General features: G+C 35.8%; 1 protein-coding gene across 6 annotated transcripts in view; it reads left to right on the top strand.

The window, feature by feature from the left end:
- The window catches only part of LOC117329520 (transcription factor 7-like 2), a 57,387-nt gene extending 35,553 nt beyond the window's left edge, over positions 1-21,834 (top strand). For 2 of the 6 annotated variants that reach the window (XM_033887504.1, XM_033887519.1), the window contains 7 exons: positions 5,099-5,222; positions 10,801-10,888; positions 13,582-13,785; positions 14,175-14,352; positions 14,700-14,862; positions 15,542-15,614; positions 17,757-21,834. In XM_033887504.1, the coding sequence (XP_033743395.1) occupies positions 5,099-5,222; positions 10,801-10,888; positions 13,582-13,785; positions 14,175-14,352; positions 14,700-14,862; positions 15,542-15,614; positions 17,757-18,180 (1,254 nt within the window). In that variant the 3' untranslated portion in view covers positions 18,181-21,834. Of the gene's footprint in view, positions 1-5,098; positions 5,223-10,800; positions 10,889-13,581; positions 13,786-14,174; positions 14,353-14,699; positions 14,863-14,900; positions 15,064-15,541; positions 15,615-16,515; positions 16,593-17,756 lie in introns of all 6 variants that reach the window. The other 4 variants (XM_033887536.1, XM_033887528.1, XM_033887542.1 and 1 more) reach the window with 4 other exon arrangements.
- Positions 21,835-22,080: the final 246 nt, after the last annotated feature.

The raw sequence follows: 22,080 nt of genomic DNA, 5'->3' as shown, positions 1-22,080 counted from the left end.
CTAATTCCTGCTACTCTTACCTACCTTTATCTTAGGGATAGAATGTCTTCTTAATAGTCAACCTATCATAGTTTTTCTTCTCTTGAATAAATGGCCAGAAAATTTAGAAGTTGAGTTAGGGAGGGTAAATGAGATTTTTGTCACCTGATCTAAAGCCCGGGGAGCTATCAGGACAACAAGTGTCAGTGGTAATTGTGTTTGGCAACCAACATTGTGATATATCCCTCAGTGTCATGAAAGTATTTATGCTTCCATAGGCGCTGGCTGACATGACAAGCATTATTGACTTTAAACTCATTGTCCGAGGATTTTTCTAGGGCACCAGGTATTTAACACTCATTTCCGGGTGTTTTTGGAGTCCGAGGGGTTATCTCTCTTGCTTTACTTGCCTGTAAAAAATAATTCCACTGCTCTAAATATCTTAAAACAAAGCCAGACTTGTCCTAAAATATCAGGCACATAGATAACATTAATAAAATGTGCCTTAATCAAGCCACACTGCCTAATAAAATTAAGTGCAAGTTCATATTTGTATCTGATCTTGAATGGGCCCCTGCACTCATTTTCTGTGATGGACGTGTGTCACAGTGGAAGAGTCCAAGTGGTAGGGAGGAGCAGCTTGGCTATTGGGTCATAACCAGGCCATTATTGGTGTTAAAGATCAATTTGTTTTTACTTATTGTGTCATGATGGTGTTGTATTGGACTTTTGCCATCCAAACTGATGTACTGAAGTAGATAATGAGTATTTTTGGAGCTTTGTTTTGCCTGCACGGTAGCCTGCCTTACACATTGGCCGACGGTCCCAACTGCCAACAGAATTTCATTTTTGTCATGCTCACTGAGGCTGACATCAAACATCAATATACTACCCAATGCTTTCATGATTAATGATTAAACTACCAGTGGAAAACCCTTGCATAAAACTTAACATACTTTATAGGTTTTAGCAATATACATATTTGAAACGGTTTGATCAACTGTTTATTTATTCATGAAATGTAGTTATACATCAGGAAAGGTCACACATCATAGGGAAGGTTGGTGTATTTGTTAAACATAGTAATAAAATGAGACTTGGTGAAAATATTCTCCCAAAAGTATAAATGATACCCTGCCATCATTGTATGGGGAGGGGGTACCAGGTACATGGCTGTGGCATTTCACATCAGTGGATCATCTGATGCCAAACTCCTTCTCCACATTGATCCCCTCCTGCTATCTGACACTTCTGTAGAGGCCCCACCACAGGGGCAGATGTCTGCTAAATAAATAATTTTTCTGAATATTTTATTTCATCAAATTGAGTTTGTAAACAATCAATAACTCAAAAAGTTGATTTTGTCTGAACTTTAAGATTCTCTAGTCCATATAATGAACAGTTTTGTAAAAGTCTGACCGCTGTGTAAAATGGGTTCTGGTGTGTGGGGTGTGAGCCATTCTGGTGGTTAATGAAGAAGAAAATTCAAACATTGAATGTAGAATCTTGACACCTCTGTGTGTCAGAATGTTTGTGGGGAGGGGGAGCCTGTTCACTCCACATATGGCCAGCAAGTGGGAGGCTTTTCCTTGTATTGTTTTCCCACCCACAGTGATTGGAGCCAAAAATGGTGCAAGTAGTAACAATTAACTCCTAGAAAATTTTGTTGAGGTTATTTAATGATTTTGAGCTCAGAATATTAATAAATTAATATAATTGTGACACACTGTAAATATATATATAAGAAGTTACTTAAAGTTTATTATTTGATATTTCATACATTGATTATTGAAATGGGTTTGAATGCATGGAGTTAGTAAAATCTGTCCAGTGCAATCACTCGGTGAATATTTCTGACACTAATGCATGAAGTATGTTTTAAATAAAAGAATACAAGATTTTTCCAAAAAGCTTCTTTTCTAGACAAAAAACATTTGATAGGGAAGGTAAAAAGTTCTACATGTCTGACAGCAACAGATAAACGGCTATTAAACATGCTTTATGTATTTTAACACTTTTTATTTTGCTTTTTCAACTTTTCCCCTTTCTGTTCAAAATGACAAATGGGGCTATCCATTATGACTGTCTGTGGTCGGTGGCCCTAGTGTAAGATACCACGGTTTATCTGTGACTTTTACACAGGTCAGTATGTTGGACTGTGAAATTTAAAGCCCTGTTATCATTTCCCTGAAATCATATGATGCAATATGGTAAATGTACTCTGTTGTATGTTGTTCCCAGTTTGTGAGGATAGCAATGAAAAGTGCCAGGGGTGAGGGGATAGTGTTGGGGCAGACTCCCAGGAGACTCGCCATTCCACCACCAAACATGGCCGTGGTATGATAAGCATAATCTAGAGGAAAGCTTTTGTCTCCAACTTCGTAATAAATGTGATGTTCTACACTATTGTTATGTTGAGCTACAAATTAACAGCCTTTGAGCTTTATCCTGAACATTAATCATGGATTGTCTAGTATATTGATAGGTCTGTCCAATACTCCACATGAATTGTCCTTTGGTATATTGATAGGTTTGTCCAGGACTATACTGCCCCCTGTCTCTAGAATATTGAAATTATCAATAAAACCTAAATAAATACCTATCCAATAATACCAATACATACACTGTTCCGAGGATCATACCTATCCGATAATACCAATACATACACTGTTCCGAGGATCATACCTGTCTGATAATACTAATAGATACACTGTTTCGAGGATCATACCTATCCAATAATACCAATACATACACTGTTCCGAGGATCATACCTGTCCGATAATACCAATACATACACTGTTCCGAGGATCATACCTGTCAGATAATACTAATACATACACTGTTCCGAGGATCATACCTATCCAATAATACCAATACATACACTGTTCCGAGGATCATACCTGTCCGATAATACCAATGCATACACTGTTCTAAGGATCATACCTGTCCGATAATACCAATACATACACTGTTCCGAGGATCATGCCTGTCCGATAATACCAAAACATACACTGTTCCAATGATCATGCCTGTCAAGACCCGCCCTAATGATATTGATATGTTTCAAGGTCTATATGTCCTACTGTCATCAATACACTGTTCTAGGTATCTTGTCATCAATATGTTTTTCTAGTGCTATCAGAACAGTTTATTGGGATCCAGACATCGGGATCCAAAGGTTCATTATCCTCATCCTGATAGCCTCCACATGGTATCATCCTTTTTAGGGCCAGCATTCATTGCTAACTAAATAATGAATTAGGTTCAAATATTGTCAGGGATTGATTAATGTACAAACATGAAAATTCAATGGTATTATATTACAAGAGTAATGAAGGTTGGAATGTGCCATTCAGAGTCATTGAGTGAGGTAGCTGTCTGCCTATGGCCTCCATTGTCAGCCCACCCATTTGGGTGATGCTCAACATATCAAACTCAATCATTCATTGTAAATTCTTAAACACAAATATCTTTTACAAAGGACCAAGGAAGTTTTTATTTAGATTTCCCTTTCTTTTAAGTACAAACTGATGAAGCAGCAGTTATATTGTTCATTTTCAAATCATTGCTATACCAAATCTTAAAAAAATTAAATGAATTCTATTTGTCACATTTTCTAAATGCTGTCATTGTATTATTGGTGTTTATCCACTGCTTTTTGGTGAGATGATTGTGGGTGTATATGGCTGTCTGAGGACGTAATGATTGAAGAGAAACCCTAGTCTGCACTAGTTAAGTCTGTCCAATGTTTATTTCATTTCTCTCAACAATTGCTTCACGTCTTAAAATGGCAATTTATTTTACATAAAAATTAGCAGTGAAAAGGTGGAACAAATGAACCAAAATGTATGGATAAATATGCCGAACTTAATGCTTGACCAAATATCTCATAAATTAGGGCATTATTCAGGTGTGTGTTAATCGCGCGGAAAGATGAGTGGGGGTTGAGTACACCTCGTTACACCACAATCCTATCGTGATGACCAGCCCTGATAAACACACGTAGTCTTTGGGGAAAAAATCTTTAGGTTTTATTTATTTCGGCCGACTGATTCATACATCATTTTAGTGTTGTACTCTTTGTTTGATTTGTGACATATGCAAGACAAAATACTAGGATGTTTTTTTAGGCTTGTACATAGTTTATTGTGGTGTCAAACATGAGGTTCAGCCCAGGTTTAAAAACAAAAAATTGAAGACAAATGAACTGCATACCAATAAATTCTTTACTATTAAAGTGACAAAATAGCATTCAAGTAGTAAATATGTTTTCATTGGAAAATACAAAATAAATGTAGTTGTTTGTATACAGCGAGTTTTTAAGGACTTTTGGTTGTGTTTTAGGATTTCTTGAATACAGATTTGTCTTGTTCTATAAAAAGTAAATATTTATTGATACAGGAAACTTTTAAAAACTTTGAGTACTCAGAGTTTTAAAAATATTGTTGGTATCTTTGAGAGGGCTGATCAACGTCTACTATTTTTATTGAAATACATGATAGATATTCTTGTGATGTTTAGCGTCGTAGAAGTGAATATCTACATCTGTATTTGAATACCAGTAACCAGTGATTTTTGCTGTATAGGAATTACGCTATGAAAATTTACAATGCAAATTAATTGGGATTCAAACTCGGGCTACTTTAATGTGATATATTACAGGGATTGAATTCTGATACAATAAAAAGGATGTAACCTTATATTTTTTATATTTATATAAATTGCATAAACTTATGAATATTTATTATATCACTGGCGATAAGGAAGCCCTTGAATGATTAGGAATCCAACTTGATTGAAGTTATTGATAGATTTTATATATGTATCACAAATACTGATTTGTTGTTATTGCAGTATCCTGTATATTTCTATAAATTCTTATTCATTTCCATTTTCTTTTTCTTTTCAATTAATCTATATTTATCACGATTTCAACTTTAAATACTGAAAACTTCATAATTTTTTTTTAATTTTAGAGTTTTCTATTGATTTATAGTCCAAACCACTGTTGCATTGCAAGAGTATTGCTACTGTTGTAAGGTTAAATCTGACACAATATATCTTTATTCGAATTTTGTTTACAAGAGTTTTTGGTAATTTATTTGATTTTGTTTTTCAGGGGAGTAAAGTTTCCATGGTACAGCCTCCCCTTCCGGGGTTTGTGATGTACAACGGTGAACACCTATCACAACCTCCTCCGGCTCATATGGGTATACCTCCAATGCACATAGATCCAAAGACAGGTAACAACCACAACACAAATATCAACAACCACAATACAAATATCAACAACCACAACACAAATATCAACAATCACAATACAAATATCAACAACCACAATACAAATATCAACAATCACAATACAAATATCAACAACCACAACACAAATATCAACAACCACAATACAAATATCAACAACCACAACACAAATATCAACAACCACAATACAAATATCAACAACCACAATAACTAACAACCACAACACAAATATCAACAACCACAATACAAATATCAACAACCACAACACAAATATCAACAATCACAATACAAATATCAACAACCACAACACAAATATCAACAACCACAATACAAATATCAACAACCACAACACAAATATCAACAACCACAATACAAACATCAACAACCACAACACAAATATCAACAACCACAATACAAATATCAACAACCACAACACAAATATCAACAACCACAACACAAATATCAACAACCACAACACAAATATCAACAACCACAACACAAATATCAACAACCACAATACAAATATCAACAACCACAACACAAATATCAACAACCACAATACAAATATCAACAACCACAATACAAATATCAACAACCACAATACAAATATCAACAACCACAACACAAATATCAACAATCACAATACAAATATCAACAATCACAATACAAATATCAACAACCACAATACAAATATCAACAACCACAACACAAATATCTACAACTACAATACAAATATCAACAATCACAATACAAATATCAACAACCACAACACAAATATCAACAACCACAACACAAATATCAACAACCACAATACAAATATCAACAACCACAATACAAATATCAATAACCACAATACAAGTATCAGATCTGTCCAATTTCTGTCAAAACTCTAAAAAATGAAAGAGGATTTGATTACCCAGAGCGTAATTTAAATATATATTTCCTCGCCCCAAAACTCCAAAATATTGGCAGTCAAAATAAACAACATTGCACATGGTGTGCACACAATTAATCTATATGATCAAAAGAATTCTTTCAGAATAACTTTTTGCAAATGTTTTGCTAAGGATGTATGATTTATTACAAGATGATGTTTGTGAAAAACATGTTCTGTTAGAAGTTTGTAGTAGTTTAGAAAACTCATTGTATCCTTCTATAGTTAGGTATAACATTGATGAGCTTTATCTCGTGGCCGTAGTCAGTCTGATTAATTAAATCATTAATTAGAACGGTATTTGCACCCTACATACAGCAGATATAAAATGTTTTGTTTAATTCTGGGAAATAGTCTGTATGTACAGAGAAGATATGCATGCGAGTAGAAGGTATATATGGTACTGTGGTGGTAGTATAACAGGGTACATCCTCATGTTGTAGTGTGTTAGCTCTTATCCATCATGTATGAGTTACTTGGCTGTAGTACCCAGCTACCTTGGGTTAATGGGTGCACACCCTACTTTCTCTTGTATTATCTGCAAATACATTATAAATGATCAAAGTCTATCATTACACTACTTGCCACCTACAAGTATCAATTGGTACAGTAGTTGTTTAACACTGGAGAAATACTAACACCAGCTTAAACGCATTGTAAGGTAAGTCAGAAAAAGATTTTCTGCTTAAAATGAAATTACTGTTTTCAGTTTTGACAGTAGAAATCATTGTTATCATATGGGATGATCTCAGTGTTAAACAGGATGTAAATGTTCTACAGGTTCTTATAGAAACATAATTGTTTGATCACATGATAACTTGTACACTTGAGGCCAAAATAATAGATGATGGGTAGGAATGGTTCTGAAGGACAACAGACAGACAGGTTTTCAGTTTATAGACAGACAGGTACTAAAGTTCTAGAAAGGACAAACAGATACTTAAATTCTAGAAAGTACAAACAGATACTTAGATTCTAGAAAGGACAAACAGATACTTAGCTTCTAGAAAGGACAAACAGATACTTAAATTCTAGAAAGTACAAACAGATACTTCGATTCTAGAAAGGACAAACAGATACTTCGATTCTAGAAAGGACAAACAGATACTTCGATTCTAGAAAGGACAAACAGATACTTAGATTCTAGAAAGGACAAACAATAGGCAGAAAGGTACTAAGGTTCTGGAAAGGACAAAGAAAAAGACAAGATTATGGAACTAAAAAATGAATAGACAAGGTTTCTGAACACCATAAACATTTATAAAGACAAGGTTTTAGGGTGAATAGAAAAGGTTTATTAGAAGGTACTTTTAACACTGCGGAACGAGAATGACATTTGTCATGATAGACCACCATGAGGAGTACTATATAGAAAGTGGACAAGGATTAGGTGTGTCTTGTCGAATGTGGCAGCTACACAAATGTACTCAAGTGAATCATGTACTCTAGATGTTGAGCTTGTACAAATAAAATAAAAGTGTGAAAATAAATTTATTCATTGTAGCATAGCTAAAAAAATAATATGATTTAGTCCTTGTGTAAGATTTAATGGGGAAGAAGCTCGTGACAATTATTCTTTAGTTATTAGCTTGTCATCTGTCTGCACCTGAATGGAAATAATCTCATGTGACAGGAGAAAAAGGTAATTTAGATGTGATAGAGATAGGTGGTGTGAGAGATAGGCTGTGTGAGAAATGGGTGGTGTGAGAGATGGGTGGTGTGAGAGATAGGTGGAGTGTGAGAGATAGGTGGTGTGAGAGGTGGATGATTTGAGAGATAGGTGGTGGTGTAAAATATAGATGGTGTGAGAGATGATTTGTGTGAGAAGTAGGTGTTTGAGAAATAGTTGGTGTGAAAGGTAGGGCTTGTGAGAGATGGGTGGTGTGAGAGGTGGGTGATTGGAGAGATAGATGGTGTGAGAAGTATACAATGTGAGAGATAGGTGGTTTGAGAGATAGGTGGTGTGAGAGATAGGTGGAGTGTGAGAGGTGGGTGATTTGAGAGATAGGTGGTGTGAGAGATAGGTGGTGTGTGAAGTGGGTGATTTGAGAGATAGGTGGTGGTGTGAAATAGGTGGTGTAAAATATAGATGGTGTGAGAGATGATTTGTGTGAGAAGTAGGTGTTTGAGAGATAGGTGGTGTGAAAGGTAGGGCTTGTGAGAGATAGGTGTTGAGAGATAGGTGGTGTGAAAGGTAGGGCGTGTGAGAGATGGGTGGTGTTAGGTGGTGTTGAGAGATATGTAGTGCGTGGGATTGGTAGTGTGTGACATTGTCCAGTGCTGTATTTGACAGATAGATCAGAGGAGATGCTACAAAGTTGAGGGAACTTGTTCTCAGATATTGCTGTATGATAGATTGTTAACATCTTTATCTGATAGGCATATCAAAACTAAACACACAGAGGTAGATACAGAGTGTGTTGACTTATCACAATGACTTGTCAAATCATCGTTTAATGTATAATTGCTCTGGCTCACAATTGATTTCTGTTGTTGTACATCAACATAATGACGTGTTGCAACACTGCCTTTCCTATAGCCATGTTAATAAAAAATTCAACAGGAACAAATGCTAATGGCATATTCTGCCACATTTATAAATACAACACAGAAAAAATCCTTGACAGACAATAAGCAGGCAATATTTTTGTGATGATGATTCAGGGTAAGGTGGTAACAGTTCCTCCTATACAAGTGTCTCAATGACCCTGACACATTGTGGTTACAGTAGTGTCCTCAATGACCACTTGAGAGCTACTTGGCCATATCCTTCCGAGGGAATCCCACACTTAAAGTACTACACCATGACCAAATCATTCACGCTTCCTCCAAAACTAACATCTTCATGTGATTATCATCACATGGCTTCCCAGAAGTACAGGGTATTTGATATAAAAAAGGAAAAGAAAGAAAAAGAGAGAAACAACATTTTTCTTGTCTATTGGGATGACTTCCTTGTGTCATAAAATTACTATGAGGTTTGATACAGTTGATCAGATCAAGGGAATTTGATAATTATTGTTTTTTTGTGTGTTTCAAACAACTGTTTTAACTCTGATCATTTACAGAATTCTACTTTATCACATAATTAATCTGCTATCCAGTGAATAAATCCATGATGTATTTGTGCATATATCACAAGTGTAATATACCCTGGAGTGTTTGTCATTTGCTGCTCCAGTCAGATTGTGACATCATAAGTATGGACATTGACATGACGTCATAATTGTAAATGGCCTAACAAAAAGGATGTCACCTTTCAATTAAGTCCCCCACTTTAAACCTGTCCAAATGTAAGTGTTATGTGATAAAACGTATCCAAGGCATGCAAGAATAAAAACATCTAAGACTTGTTTCATAATATCTCATCTGAGATGAAAACTCTGTTAAGATTGTATAGGATATCGACAGAGAATTATGATAATTTAAAGGAATACAAAATGTTTTACCATGAATTTAACAGTAGTATTTTTAATTACATAACATGTACTGCTAACATTTCAGTTTGCATAGTATAACAATTGCCTCACAGTTTTCCGAAAAATTATTGTATTTTTATAAAAAAAAATTAATGTATTTTCATTAAAAATTTCCGTAGGAACTAGATATCTGTTTGACAAGTATGTGTATGATGCATCACTACCAATACCAAGTAGACTAGGTCTTTATGGGATATTCAACAAATATTGACACCAAGGTTTATGTAACATTTGTTTCAAGTCTGCCCGAGAAAACATGTCACCATCTGAAAGACAATTACCATAAAACATGAGAGTGATTGGAATCGGGTTAGGGTGTTAAGTTCCCCAAACCTGAACATCGTGTAAATTATCTTCTTTTATTTAAATTATCTGCTTAAGTTTTTTGGAATTGGTGAAAAATTATGGAGGAGAATCCTGCTGTTTTGCGTAATCAGCTGCCTGTGCATGCGTGCATGCCAGTGAGCCTTAGAGATTAGTGTCGGTTATATACTGCAGACTTCTCCAAAGTGCTATCCAGGGGCTGTGCATGGTCCCATTTATCTACACATTTGGCCCAAGTGCCGCTTAATTCAATTTTACATCGCAAGATATTTCCTTTCTCTTATCATGCTTTGACAGCTTAGAAAATCTGATTGGATTGAAATAGCCAGAAGATTTTGAATGACTTCTATGTATTGAATTCCTAGACATTTTTTTTTTAAATAGAGAAATTGACATACATTAACACATAAATAAATCTTTGATACAAATATTTTGAAGTTTGAATTTCTTGAATACACTTTCTAATTTCATCTGTTCAAATAGTAAAACATGTGGCACTATGCAGTATTTTTTTCAGGAAGATTCCATCATAAATAAAAGCTAGTAATAGTATTTTCCATGTTAAGTTCCATGGTTTAAACCACTATGGCTAATATGAGATAACAGTCTGGTACACTGAACGGCTTTCATTGAAATAACATTATATTGTATTTAGAGGATGCTGCTTTGTATGTAGAAGACAATGAAAACCTTTTACTGAAATAAAGATCCAATTGAATTTTGAAATATAAGTTTTATATCCAATTGAATTCTGGAAATAACAATTTTATTAATTTAATTTTAATAAATATTTCATTGCTAAAATGTTCTGAACATTTCTTTCAGGGTTACCCAGACCACCAATGTATGCTTACCCAACCCCCTCACAGTTCCCACCCAGTTTATATGGTCCAGACCTGTCTCAAGTGCAATGGTAAGTTGTGACCTCATTATAGTACTTTTCTCTCATTCAAGTTAAAGAAGGAATTATTGGGAACATTTAGTGACCATAGTGTTGAGACCATAGGAATAGGGCCAGTAAAACAATGGTCCAGTAAGTGTTATGGTGGGGTTTATGGGATAGACTGAGTGGGGAGAGGGATACTGCTGCTGACACAAAGCTGGTGACCATCTGTTTAGGAGGACAGGTTTCTCTGTCACCACTCAGACACTTGGTTGTAATTTACAATCACCACTCCTTTTTTATAGACTCTTCACCCTTTCTGTACCACTTGGTCCCAGCCCATCTCCGGCTGCTGAGATCATTCTCTCTATGTTATGTTGAGAGTCTTAAGACACATTTATTGAACATTGCAGTTTCAAGTCATTGAATGGCTTTATTGTTTTACTGTCTTCACAGCTAGAATAGAAATTTGTTTTGTCAAAGGTTAGTTCTCTTTCATGATCAGTTCACCAGACTGGTTGTGTATGTTCCATGGTCCCAGGGTACTGCCACCTTAGATGTGGCCAGACAGTGGTTGTGTATGTTCCATGGTCCCAGGGTACTGCCACCTTAGATGTGGCCAGACACTGGTTGTGTATGACTGATATGGTGGCCAGACAGTGGTTGTGTATGTCTGATGTGGTGGCCAGACAGTGGTTGTGTATGACTGATATGGTGGCCAGACAGTGGTTGTGTATGACTGATGTGGTGGCCAGACAGTGGTTGTGTATGACTGATGTGGTGGCCAGACAGTGGTTGTGTATGACTGATGTGGTGGCCAGACAGTGGTTGTGTATGACTGATGTGGTGGCCAGACAGTGGTTGTGTATGACTGATATGGTGGCCAGACAGTGGTTGTGTATGACTGATGTGGTGGCCAGACAGTGGTTGTGTATGACTGATGTGGTGGCCAGACAGTGGTTGTGTATGACTGATGTGGTGGCCAGACAGTGGTTGTGTATGACTGATATGGTGGCCAGACAGTGGTTGTGTATGACTGATATGGTGGCCAGACAGTGGTTGTGTATGACTGATGTGGTGGCCAGACAGTGGTTGTGTATGACTGATATGGTGACCAGACAGTAGTTGTGTATGCCTCAGATGTGGTGGCCAGACAGTAATTGTTCTGTTCCTTAGTCTTAAGATACAAGTTTGCTGCTGATGTAACAGATCTGACCATCTAATGATGTTCATCAGACCTTTGTTGATTCTACAACAAATGGTTTGATGATTGAGTGCCATATTGTGGGATGTCAGGCAGGTCAGGCTGGGTCTGGCCACAAAAAGGGATAGGGATCAGGTAGTCTCCGTAAGTCCTGGCTTAAAAGCAACACATACCTTTGGTACAGGTCTGCATACCATAATTAGCAATTAGCATCCCCCACACATGCTTTGTAGAGTCAAATATTCTTCTTTGTCCTTCATTCAAAAGCAAACATGAAGGCATTTATCTGTACTCAATCTTTTTGGTTTCCTTTATTCTTGTCCAAAGTGTCCTACTTATTAGTTTGTGTGTTATGTCTCGGCCAGAGCCCTCTCTCACCCACTGTTGGTAGATGTACTAATCTCAGGCATGTATTGCCTTTGTGCTGGTCTCCCTTCACTTACCAACCCTCTGAATTTATTAATCTGTTTCATTTTATGAGAGATGGGAAGTAATTGGTGGAGAAAGAGAATTTTCTTTTGATCCTTTGTTAGTTATTGCTTGGAATCTCTTGGGAAATTTTGTTCAACTTTTCCTCTTTGTTCATTGTGTTGTTTAGGTTTCTGACATGATGTACATGTTCAGAGCTTGTCCCCACTACATATATGTACTGCTGTGAGAGAATTATAAATTAGCTACTAGTTAATATGTTGTATCATTTCTTACATCTTTTAACAAGGTATTGGGTAATATGAATATTGATTTAGTTACAACTGGTAATTACAGGGCACAAAGGCCCACTGTACACGATATGCCTGAGAGAAATATAATTACATGTGTCCGTCTTTTGTGTGCTTTTCTATTTGGAAAAAAAAATCGAATTTATACTTTGTGGTCATTTTATCATTCTTTGATGATAAAGTATAGTTAAAAGACTCATTGATCCTTTAAATATAGTGATAATTAGATTTCCAAAGAAAAATGCTTTTCATGTGCTAATTTTTTGGTGTTTCATATTCATTGAACATATTGACAGTAAACAATATCGGTAACAGATAATTATGAACAGAGGCCCTGGTTTGGTAATTTAAAACTGAAATATTTTAAAAGTTGAAATATTTGTGAAATTGTATATTTCTTCATACATTTGGTTAAACTAATTAAAAATAAAAAGAAATATATTCTACTAGTCGATATGTTGAATCATCAAGCTTAAAAATCTTTGAAAATGTTAAAAACAGCATTTATTTCTAGGGATTATCTGTGCTTTATTAGTTAAATAGATGTAAAACTACAAAGTCAGACTTGTATGATGTTTTCTTACCAAAGGCTTTATCAAAAGAAAGTATGAAACGTACTTTAAAATACATAATAAAAGGATTTCTGAAATGTCTACAAATATAAATACTACACTGTTATACAAAATGGTATAAACTTATATGCTAATAAATATTAGTGTAGACCTATAATTTATAGTGTTGTTGTAATGTTGTAATAGTTTTGTATTTGTATTCTAATATGCTGTAATTGTTTATTCCAGGCCAAGACAAGGGTACCCCATCTCCTCAGGTGCCTTCACCGGGGCATACCCACCTACATTATTAAACTCAAGTGCATTATCACGGTTTGGTCACCCCGGCCTATTCCCACCCCCAGGCATTTCCCACCCTGGTATGCCTCACCCCACCTTAATGTCACCAGCCAACAAACAGGATGGGGGACAGCAACCCCACGGCCAAGACAGGTAAGCTGGCATCCTACCCAACCATGGTCATTTATAGTGGTGTAGCTTATAAGGAGTTAACCACATTCTGTAGTACAATACTAGCAAGTCCTGCCTCAGCACTCCTGCGTTGGTTTACTACCAATATATGGTTGCAAGCCATTAACCTTATCTTGTTCTGTACTTTCAAAACATTGACACTTCCCCAATAACTCTTTCATATTTTACTGTTAAAATGATGTTGCCACCCGAGTAACAATATCTTGTTTTACTGTCAAAAAATAAACACTACCCGAGTAATCCTACCTTGTTTTACTGTTAAAATATTGCTTCTGTCTGAGTAACCCTCTCTTGTTTTACTGTTAAAATATTGCTTCCATCTGAGTAACCCTCTCTTGTTTTACTGTCAGAATGCATGACCAAGGGGGCAGTGGCCACAGTCAGCGAGAAGAACAAGAAAAGAAGAAACCTCATATAAAGAAACCTCTTAATGCCTTTATGTTATTTATGAAAGAGCAACGGGCCAAAGTGGTAGCAGAATGTACATTAAAAGAATCTGCAGCAATAAACCAAATTTTAGGTAGAAAGGTAAGTTTACAGGCATGTGATTGAAGGGAAATAACTCTGCTTGAACTCTAGTAAACATTTATTTAAGGAGGTTGAGTAGATAACAGGAGTAGAAAAGTGAATATGCTCATTTGCATACTGGATGGTTTGTTGGGCATGAATCATACTGGATATGTAAGTATCTATGTATGCCTAAAACTGTCCATATTACAGATTTCTGATTTCTGTATTTTTCTACAGCCTTAATCAGTTTAATTTGAGTTCTACATAAATTTAAACAAGTTCTCAAAGAGAAAATGGCAAAATATGTTGATACACTTAAAATGTAGGATGATTGGTATCACGTAATTGTGCTTTCCTGATTTCAGTGGCATGCACTTGATAGGTCAGAACAAACTAAATATTATGAAATGGCAAGGAAAGAAAAAGAACTTCATTTACAACTGTATCCCGGCTGGAGTGCTAGGGATAACTATGCTGCACACACTAAGAAAAAGAGGAAAAAGAGAGACCCCCAATCAGGCGGTGCAGGTAGGTTTATTATTTATTTGTCTTTTTCTCGTTTTCAGTGGCATGCACTAGATAAGTCAGAGCAATCTAAATATTATGAAATGGCACGGAAAGAAAAAGAGCTACATTTACAGTTGTACCCAGGGTGGAGTGCTCGTGATAACTTTGCTCAACATTCTAAGAAAAAGCGGAAAAAGAAACAGAATCATGCAACGAACCAAGGTATGTAGCGTTAGTCTACATAGAGCAAGGCTGCTTGGACAGACAACTCCAGGCTAGACCAGTCTGATGTCTTTAAGATCTGACCCTGTAATACACTGTATATAGACTGGCAACAATTAATTATTTACACATGAAAGGCTGAACACTGGCGCCATAAACCCTAATTATACATCTCTAAACTACTAACAAAGCTATAGATGTTCTATAAGCAGCCTTGCTGGTACAGCTAGGTCTGGACTGTGTCGCCATTTCTTACTAATCATTCATGTGTAACAGATACAACAGCATTGTGTACATTAAAGCCGGCATTGTAATGAAGTTGGATATGTTACTGTAGCATGATTACCAAACCAAGAATCTTGGATGATTTGGGTCAATAAGTGTAGCACTGATTCTGATTTGATATATATGCTTGTCTACATTCTCTAATGTTAATGTTTTCCTTCAAGATTTACTAAATGCAAATTCTTCTTTTCAGATTGTACGATTGCAAAAAAGTGTCGAGCGCGTTATGGTCTAGAGCAGCAGGGACAGTGGTGTAAGCCTTGTCGGTAAGTACCTGTCAAAGTGCACAGAGACGTGGCTAATGCAGAAAAGTGTCATTCCTCATAGCCACAGTTTCTACTTTAGGCAATTTTCAAATGAGACACCAGTAAACTGACCAGTATCGTTTGACACATATGTTCAGTTTGTAATTGACCATACAAAAATATTTTGATGCAGGTTTTTATGGATCCTTAAATATTTTAAGGGTCATTTGGAAAATGGAGTATTTATTTAATATGATTGGACATTTGTGTGCCATAGCTGAAGTTTCCGTGATGCAGGGCGGTGGTTATTGATTTTCTAGGTCCTATCTTGTCTACCATGTTTTGTGATACTGACAGTTAAACAAATCCAAACTTGCTATCACAGTGTTGGAGTGAAAACCTGACAACTACATTGACTCTAACACTTTTTCATTTGCTGACATATCATTTATAACACAGGCTCTCTGCACAATCTTGATCTTCGAAACATATGGTAAATGTCACCGTTTTCAAATTAAACAGCGATAAGTCCTATTTTGATGTTGTATTGACTGTTGCTACGTTACAGAATTTTTTCTCTACGGTTATTGTGTATAAGTTGAGAGGTAAAAGTACACTTGTGTTGTGACACAGTATCAGTGGAGTGTCTCGTTTGAAATGCCACACTTTATCAGTATTAAGTAAAAGGCATGCTGGAATCAGATCATTTGCATGTTGTACATTATTTGGGGCCTACACATGTAGACTCCCGTGTATCGTTGATTTGTTTTTACAGAGAGAACCAGTAACTAGTGGTCCCGGCAGAGTGAGGGACCAAGGATTGGGGATGACATCTGACATCCCTGTGTACAGTTCCTATAATTTGTACTACAACTTTAAAATCCGACAACTTTTCTGCAATGGCCATCTTGTCTCATTTCAGATCAATGCATGAACAATCGTGTGATCATGATCAGACTGCTGATATAAAACCGACAATCTCCACAGAGGTATCGTCAGGTATACCATTTGACCTGCACGTACGCTGATGCAGCTCGCATGCTACATATACTATGCAGTCTGCCTTGCCATTAATGCTTATTTTCTTATCCTAGCTGCAGCTGGCTGGATTCAGCAATTTACACTCGTTACTGCATAATATTCAGTTTTGTTTGCCTTAAAATTATTTTGCATGTTGCCATAGCAACAAATAAAGGCATATTCCCAAGCAACACTGGAGCATGCCACCCAAGCCACAGGGAGCTTTGTTTTGAGTTCAATTGACAAATACTACTTTATTTGCTTGTTTCAACTGAATTCAGTGTTTCTTTCAGCTTTGCTTGATTTTATTTGCTAAACTGGTGATAATCACTATTGTATCTGTAATGTACAGTAAGCATGCTTCATTTTGTCTGGCTTGTTCTTCCTGATGCCACACAACCAATCACCTAATTATTCAAAAACAAATCAAATTTCTTAAAAAAGAATGCATAGATACACCATTCATTAACTATTAGTGATTACCAAACTATAGCATGGGATTTTGACTGGATTTTCTGTTTTGTTTTGGTTTTGACGTTTTAATTTAGCTTTAAAAAAAAGCAAGCAAAACAGATGAATTGTGATGCATGAGAGTTGAATGCCCGAGTTGATACCTAACAGCTATATACTGACCTAGTATACAGGGGTAGTCTGGTACACATTGCTTATATGGCAGTGCCCTGGTAGTGGCTACCGCTTATATATACACAAACACATTATCCTTGTATAGCTAACTGCATCTTGTAAACACAGCTTTTCTCTGATTCTTTTTGAGTTTTTTTTTTTTTTTTTTGCTTTACATTTGCTTTTAGACTTTTTTTGACAAACCTTAGACTAGTGTTTGATGTTAACCCTTTTTTCTCTTAAAATTCATGTAATTTCTGTAAATTAAAGCAATTCTCAAATTATTTCCTTTCGTGAGATGTTTTTTTTATAATAGTAATGTAATGTATACATATCACAATGTTGCAACTGTACCATAAACAAATCTTCTAGATCTCCAGTACACTGTATATATGCTGATAGTCATAAGAATCCAAGTATATTGATGCTGTAGTTCAAAGTTTGTTACTCTTTTGTAGAATTTTTGTTGTTGAATCCTATAGATTTTATCTAATACATATCTTGACCTGTATATTTCAGAAGAAAAAAGAAATGTATTAGATACATGCTCGAAGATGGAGTCGAATACGTAACTGACGGGGAAGATGGTCCAATGAGCGACGACGTGACCACAGGAGACTCTGTGCATGACAGTGACTCCATGGTAGGGAGTCCGTTACTTTCAGTAACAAGTGATGATGCATTTTCTACGCCATCAAAGTCTTTCTGCCAAAACTCGCCACCGTCCTGTTTGGACCTCGGGGACCAAGGCGAGGACCTGGACTTGACATTAAAGCCTGTTGATGATGGTGTTGTAAGGGAGCCCCTGCATCCCCAGTCACTTAACCTAAATGACAGTCGGCGGTACGGCCTAGACGGAGACCTAAACGTCACACTGACTATGTGTACAAGCCCAGTCAAACCAGTGCCTACAGCAGTATACCTATCCTCTAGCAGTCAATAGGTGGGATCAAGTCTTCATTCTCATTGATCATGTATCACTTTGTGTTATTGTACATAGGAACATGTAGATGCAAGTGTACAGCATAATACCGAGATCTCATACTATTGATGTCACTATAATTGGTACTGTATTCCCTTCATTAGTCATCTAGCCCCGGAGTTGTTACATTTGTGCGTGTGGAGGAGGGGTGGCTGTTGTGTGATGGACCCTCCATGGCCACTGCTGTGCAGGGGCAAACTTTAAAGGAGTGGTGTATCACTGATCGGCAAAACGGCCAGTACCGTTGTGGATTTCCTTTACGTCAGAACCACACTTCTGGTGACCATTATATGGCACAACAAACAGGACGCCAAAGCATGTCTGTCGGGCTATTGATAGATATGGTGATCACAGTTGCCATGGTTACAAAATATTTATACCACCCAGGATCGCGAAATGAAATGACATTGCTAAGCTGTGTGGTTACTATAGTGATAGCCTTCAGGAAGTTGAGAACTCTCATTTTTATGATAAAAGGTGTACGAAAGATTTTTTTTTTTTTTTTTTTTTTTTACAAATATATACTTGTGAAACAGTTATTTTATTGTTAAAAAGTCTACAATATGCGAAAGTTTTTAAAAGTATTTATAGGTATACAAATTTTAGTGATTTTAGAACTTTAGAATACATAATATATCAGTAATTGGTTGGTCTTTTTAAACAACAATATTATGTGAATTTTATCTGTTTTCTGGTATGTGTTCTGAAGGCTATATTGTACACAGAGGCAAATGTAACTCTCCCTCCCTTGTCTACACTGTTGTTGTGGTATTATTCATTGACAGTCATTATGTGTGGTAGGTGTTTTCACAATAATATTGTCATTCTGTCCTAGCCATATGTAGTAGTCTCATCTTTATCTCATCTTTCCTTCCTTGGAAATAAACCACTCCGTCTAGGAAGTGATGGAGTTGATCTCTGGGATAAGTGTGGTGAGCACCTAGAGTGTGTGTACCTGTGAAGTGTGATTGAGGTGTGTTTGAGTATTTGTGCAGATGAGTTAACGAGTATGGGACTGTGTCAGATTTTTATAAAGGTGCAAAAACTATATTCTTTTGTTGAACTTGTATAACCCAAAGTATGTGTGTGTGTGAACGTGTGCCAACTTTCTGCTAACACTGAATGTACTCCAGGATTAATGTTATCTGATCAGAGTTCACTAACAGGTTGTTGTTACAGTTTAAATAGCCATTTTCAGGAGTATATTATTATTGACTAAATATTTCTAAAATGTGAAAATTATATTTTCAAATTGATTCGGTTCTTCATGATTAAATATCCCTATTTGATATGTCCCTAGTCTCAGTGTAGTTGTAGAAGTGGATGGAGAAGTGTCTGTACGTGAGATATCGGTGTAAATGAAGCAAGCATGTATAAATGTCTTATACAACTGCCAGAACATTCATCATAGGACTCATGTGTATGGGTATCTAGCTTATTACAACATTGTCATTTATTGGTGCAAACTTTTCCTCTTTATTTTTTTTTTTTTTTAAATATTATTATAACAGTAAGATGTTATGTATGGTTATTTATTTGTATACATTTATTATACTGATAAACCTTAATGTGTATGTCGGGAAACGATCTGTGATGTAAGAGGTATCTTTCCTGTTGGGTGTAGAACTACATTGTATAACTAATTTCAGTGCCTACAAAAGATTTCACACATCTAAAAAAAAAAAAAACCACTGAAAACAGTTTGTCAAGTTTTGATAATTCTTTTTTCTTTTCCCTGGTAACTCTATCAAAATTAGTTAATATGACATAGTCCTTTCTAGAACAGGTGACATTAGACATCCATTCTTTGACTGAAGAACATTTCAGCCACAAGAAATCAACCAAGCCAAAGCAAAAATATTATATTTCTATCTTCTAAGTTAAGATCCCCAAGGGAGATATGTTAGTAACTTATTAAACACTTTGTAGTGTGAAGCTCAAACAAATGCCATTGATACCAACAAGGTATTAAAATGTTATTTTTTATCCCCAAATGAAAAATCAAAAATTTTCAGATTGGATGCAGAATTGTTTTTTTGTACAAACAAGGTATCCCTTTATATAAATAGATCTCTTACCATGCATCATTATCCTGGATTAAGTGTCTGCCCTTGGTTTCTGGTTGTAGATGTGTATTATGTGTACTGTGTTGTGTCTGATGTCATATGTGTGTGGAGAGCCGCTCATGTCAACTTTATATTTCATTGTTGGGTGTGAGGAGGATATTGTACATAAGATGGAGGAAATTGTATAATGCTCAGAGAACTATAGAACTACTATATAATGATTATTACACATGGTCAGAGATAGTAATGATATTTATGTGATAAATGAAGAAAATAATAATACATTGTGCCAGGAAGTTTTTTTTCTGCCTTTGTAAAATTGAGTGAATGTGTATGTGAATGTGAGTGAGAAGTTGTACATTGTTCAATTTGACATGATTAACAAGACACAAGCATAGCTTTCATTACTTAGTCCATTAAATGGTACTCACAAAGGAAATCTCACCAATTTATTTCATTAAATGAAATATAGGTCCACATACTGTGGTGTATTAACAAACGTTCTACATATAACATTGTGTCCATATAGAACCAAGGGGGGTAACTTTATCAGTTTGACAGAAGAGTGACACAGTCCAGTTGTGTTTTCAAACTCCTGAGTTTTGGCACTACATAGATTTCTTTCCCTTTGTTAAGTGTGTTCCCTTAATGCAATTTAGTGCTATTCTTACCACAATTGCTGGTAATCATGACACAAGTTTTGGGTCCAGGGTTCGAAATTTGGGCCACTTTATATATTTATTGGAACATGTGTTGAATCAAGGCAATATGTTTCTACTTGTAATTGATCAATATAGAGAAAGATAGATATAATGTTTTACATGGGAAAATACCAAAGAAAGAAACCTGAAAATCCCATACCAACTTACATATCGTAATTTTCTCCAATGAAATTGTTAGCGATTAATGGTTATAAGTCGCATATCTACAAAAGCGTTTCAGATACTACAAAACCTTTATTTTCCAAGACAAATGTTGTTTTAGATGGGTTGTATCAGATTATTTAAGTACCTGTAGACAAAGTTGGATATAATTACTTTTGTACAACTGATCTTTCTTGAAAAGAATGAATTTTATAAAACAAAAAATATGAAATTATTTTATGTAACTTTAAAAAAAAAAAAATCCATTTAATATCATTTTCAGTTTTGCTTTTCCAAAGATTTTTTTACTTTGTCAGCTGATAGTTGGCAGAGTAGCCGTGGTAACCAAGGCATTTATTTTGAATGCAATTTTTACCTGTATTTCTGTTTTATTTGTATGCATGATAGTATAAAGTTATTTTATTGGTGACATGTTGACACAGTATGTTGTCACCTGAGTTTGGTTCCAGTGGGAGTGGCCCGCTGATGGTGCTTTTTTTTCTTTTCTTTTTTTTCCTTTTTTTTTTTAATGAGACCAGCAGCCACTCAGCCCGACTTACTCTGTACACAGCTAAATTATGTCACTCTTGTTGTCGAGGTAATCAAGATGTCTTTTACAAATTGACCAGTGTATTTATGTGTTACAGCATTCTTGTTTCTGTAATAAACCTCAAGTTGAAACTAAACCTTTGTTTGGTTTATATGTATTTCATTATGTACAAAGACTTCATTTGACTGTATTTATCGGCAAACATGCCCCTGCCCACAATAATCAATTTATTAAAACAGTATGTGGTTTACAAACAAGTCTTCCCCTGACTTAATGCTAAATGTTTTTACTACAGGAGGGGCTTATTTGAGGATGATATTGAAAGCTGTTGGGAATCACTAATAAAACCTAAAATCAATTACATGTATTTTTAGTTTGCAAA

Source organism: Pecten maximus, chromosome 1, assembly GCF_902652985.1.
Source record: "Pecten maximus chromosome 1, xPecMax1.1, whole genome shotgun sequence".
NCBI classification, from domain to species: Eukaryota; Metazoa; Mollusca; class Bivalvia; order Pectinida; family Pectinidae; genus Pecten; species Pecten maximus.
Note: the sequence above shows the minus strand (reverse complement) of the source record. Positions and strands in the feature narration are given on the sequence as shown.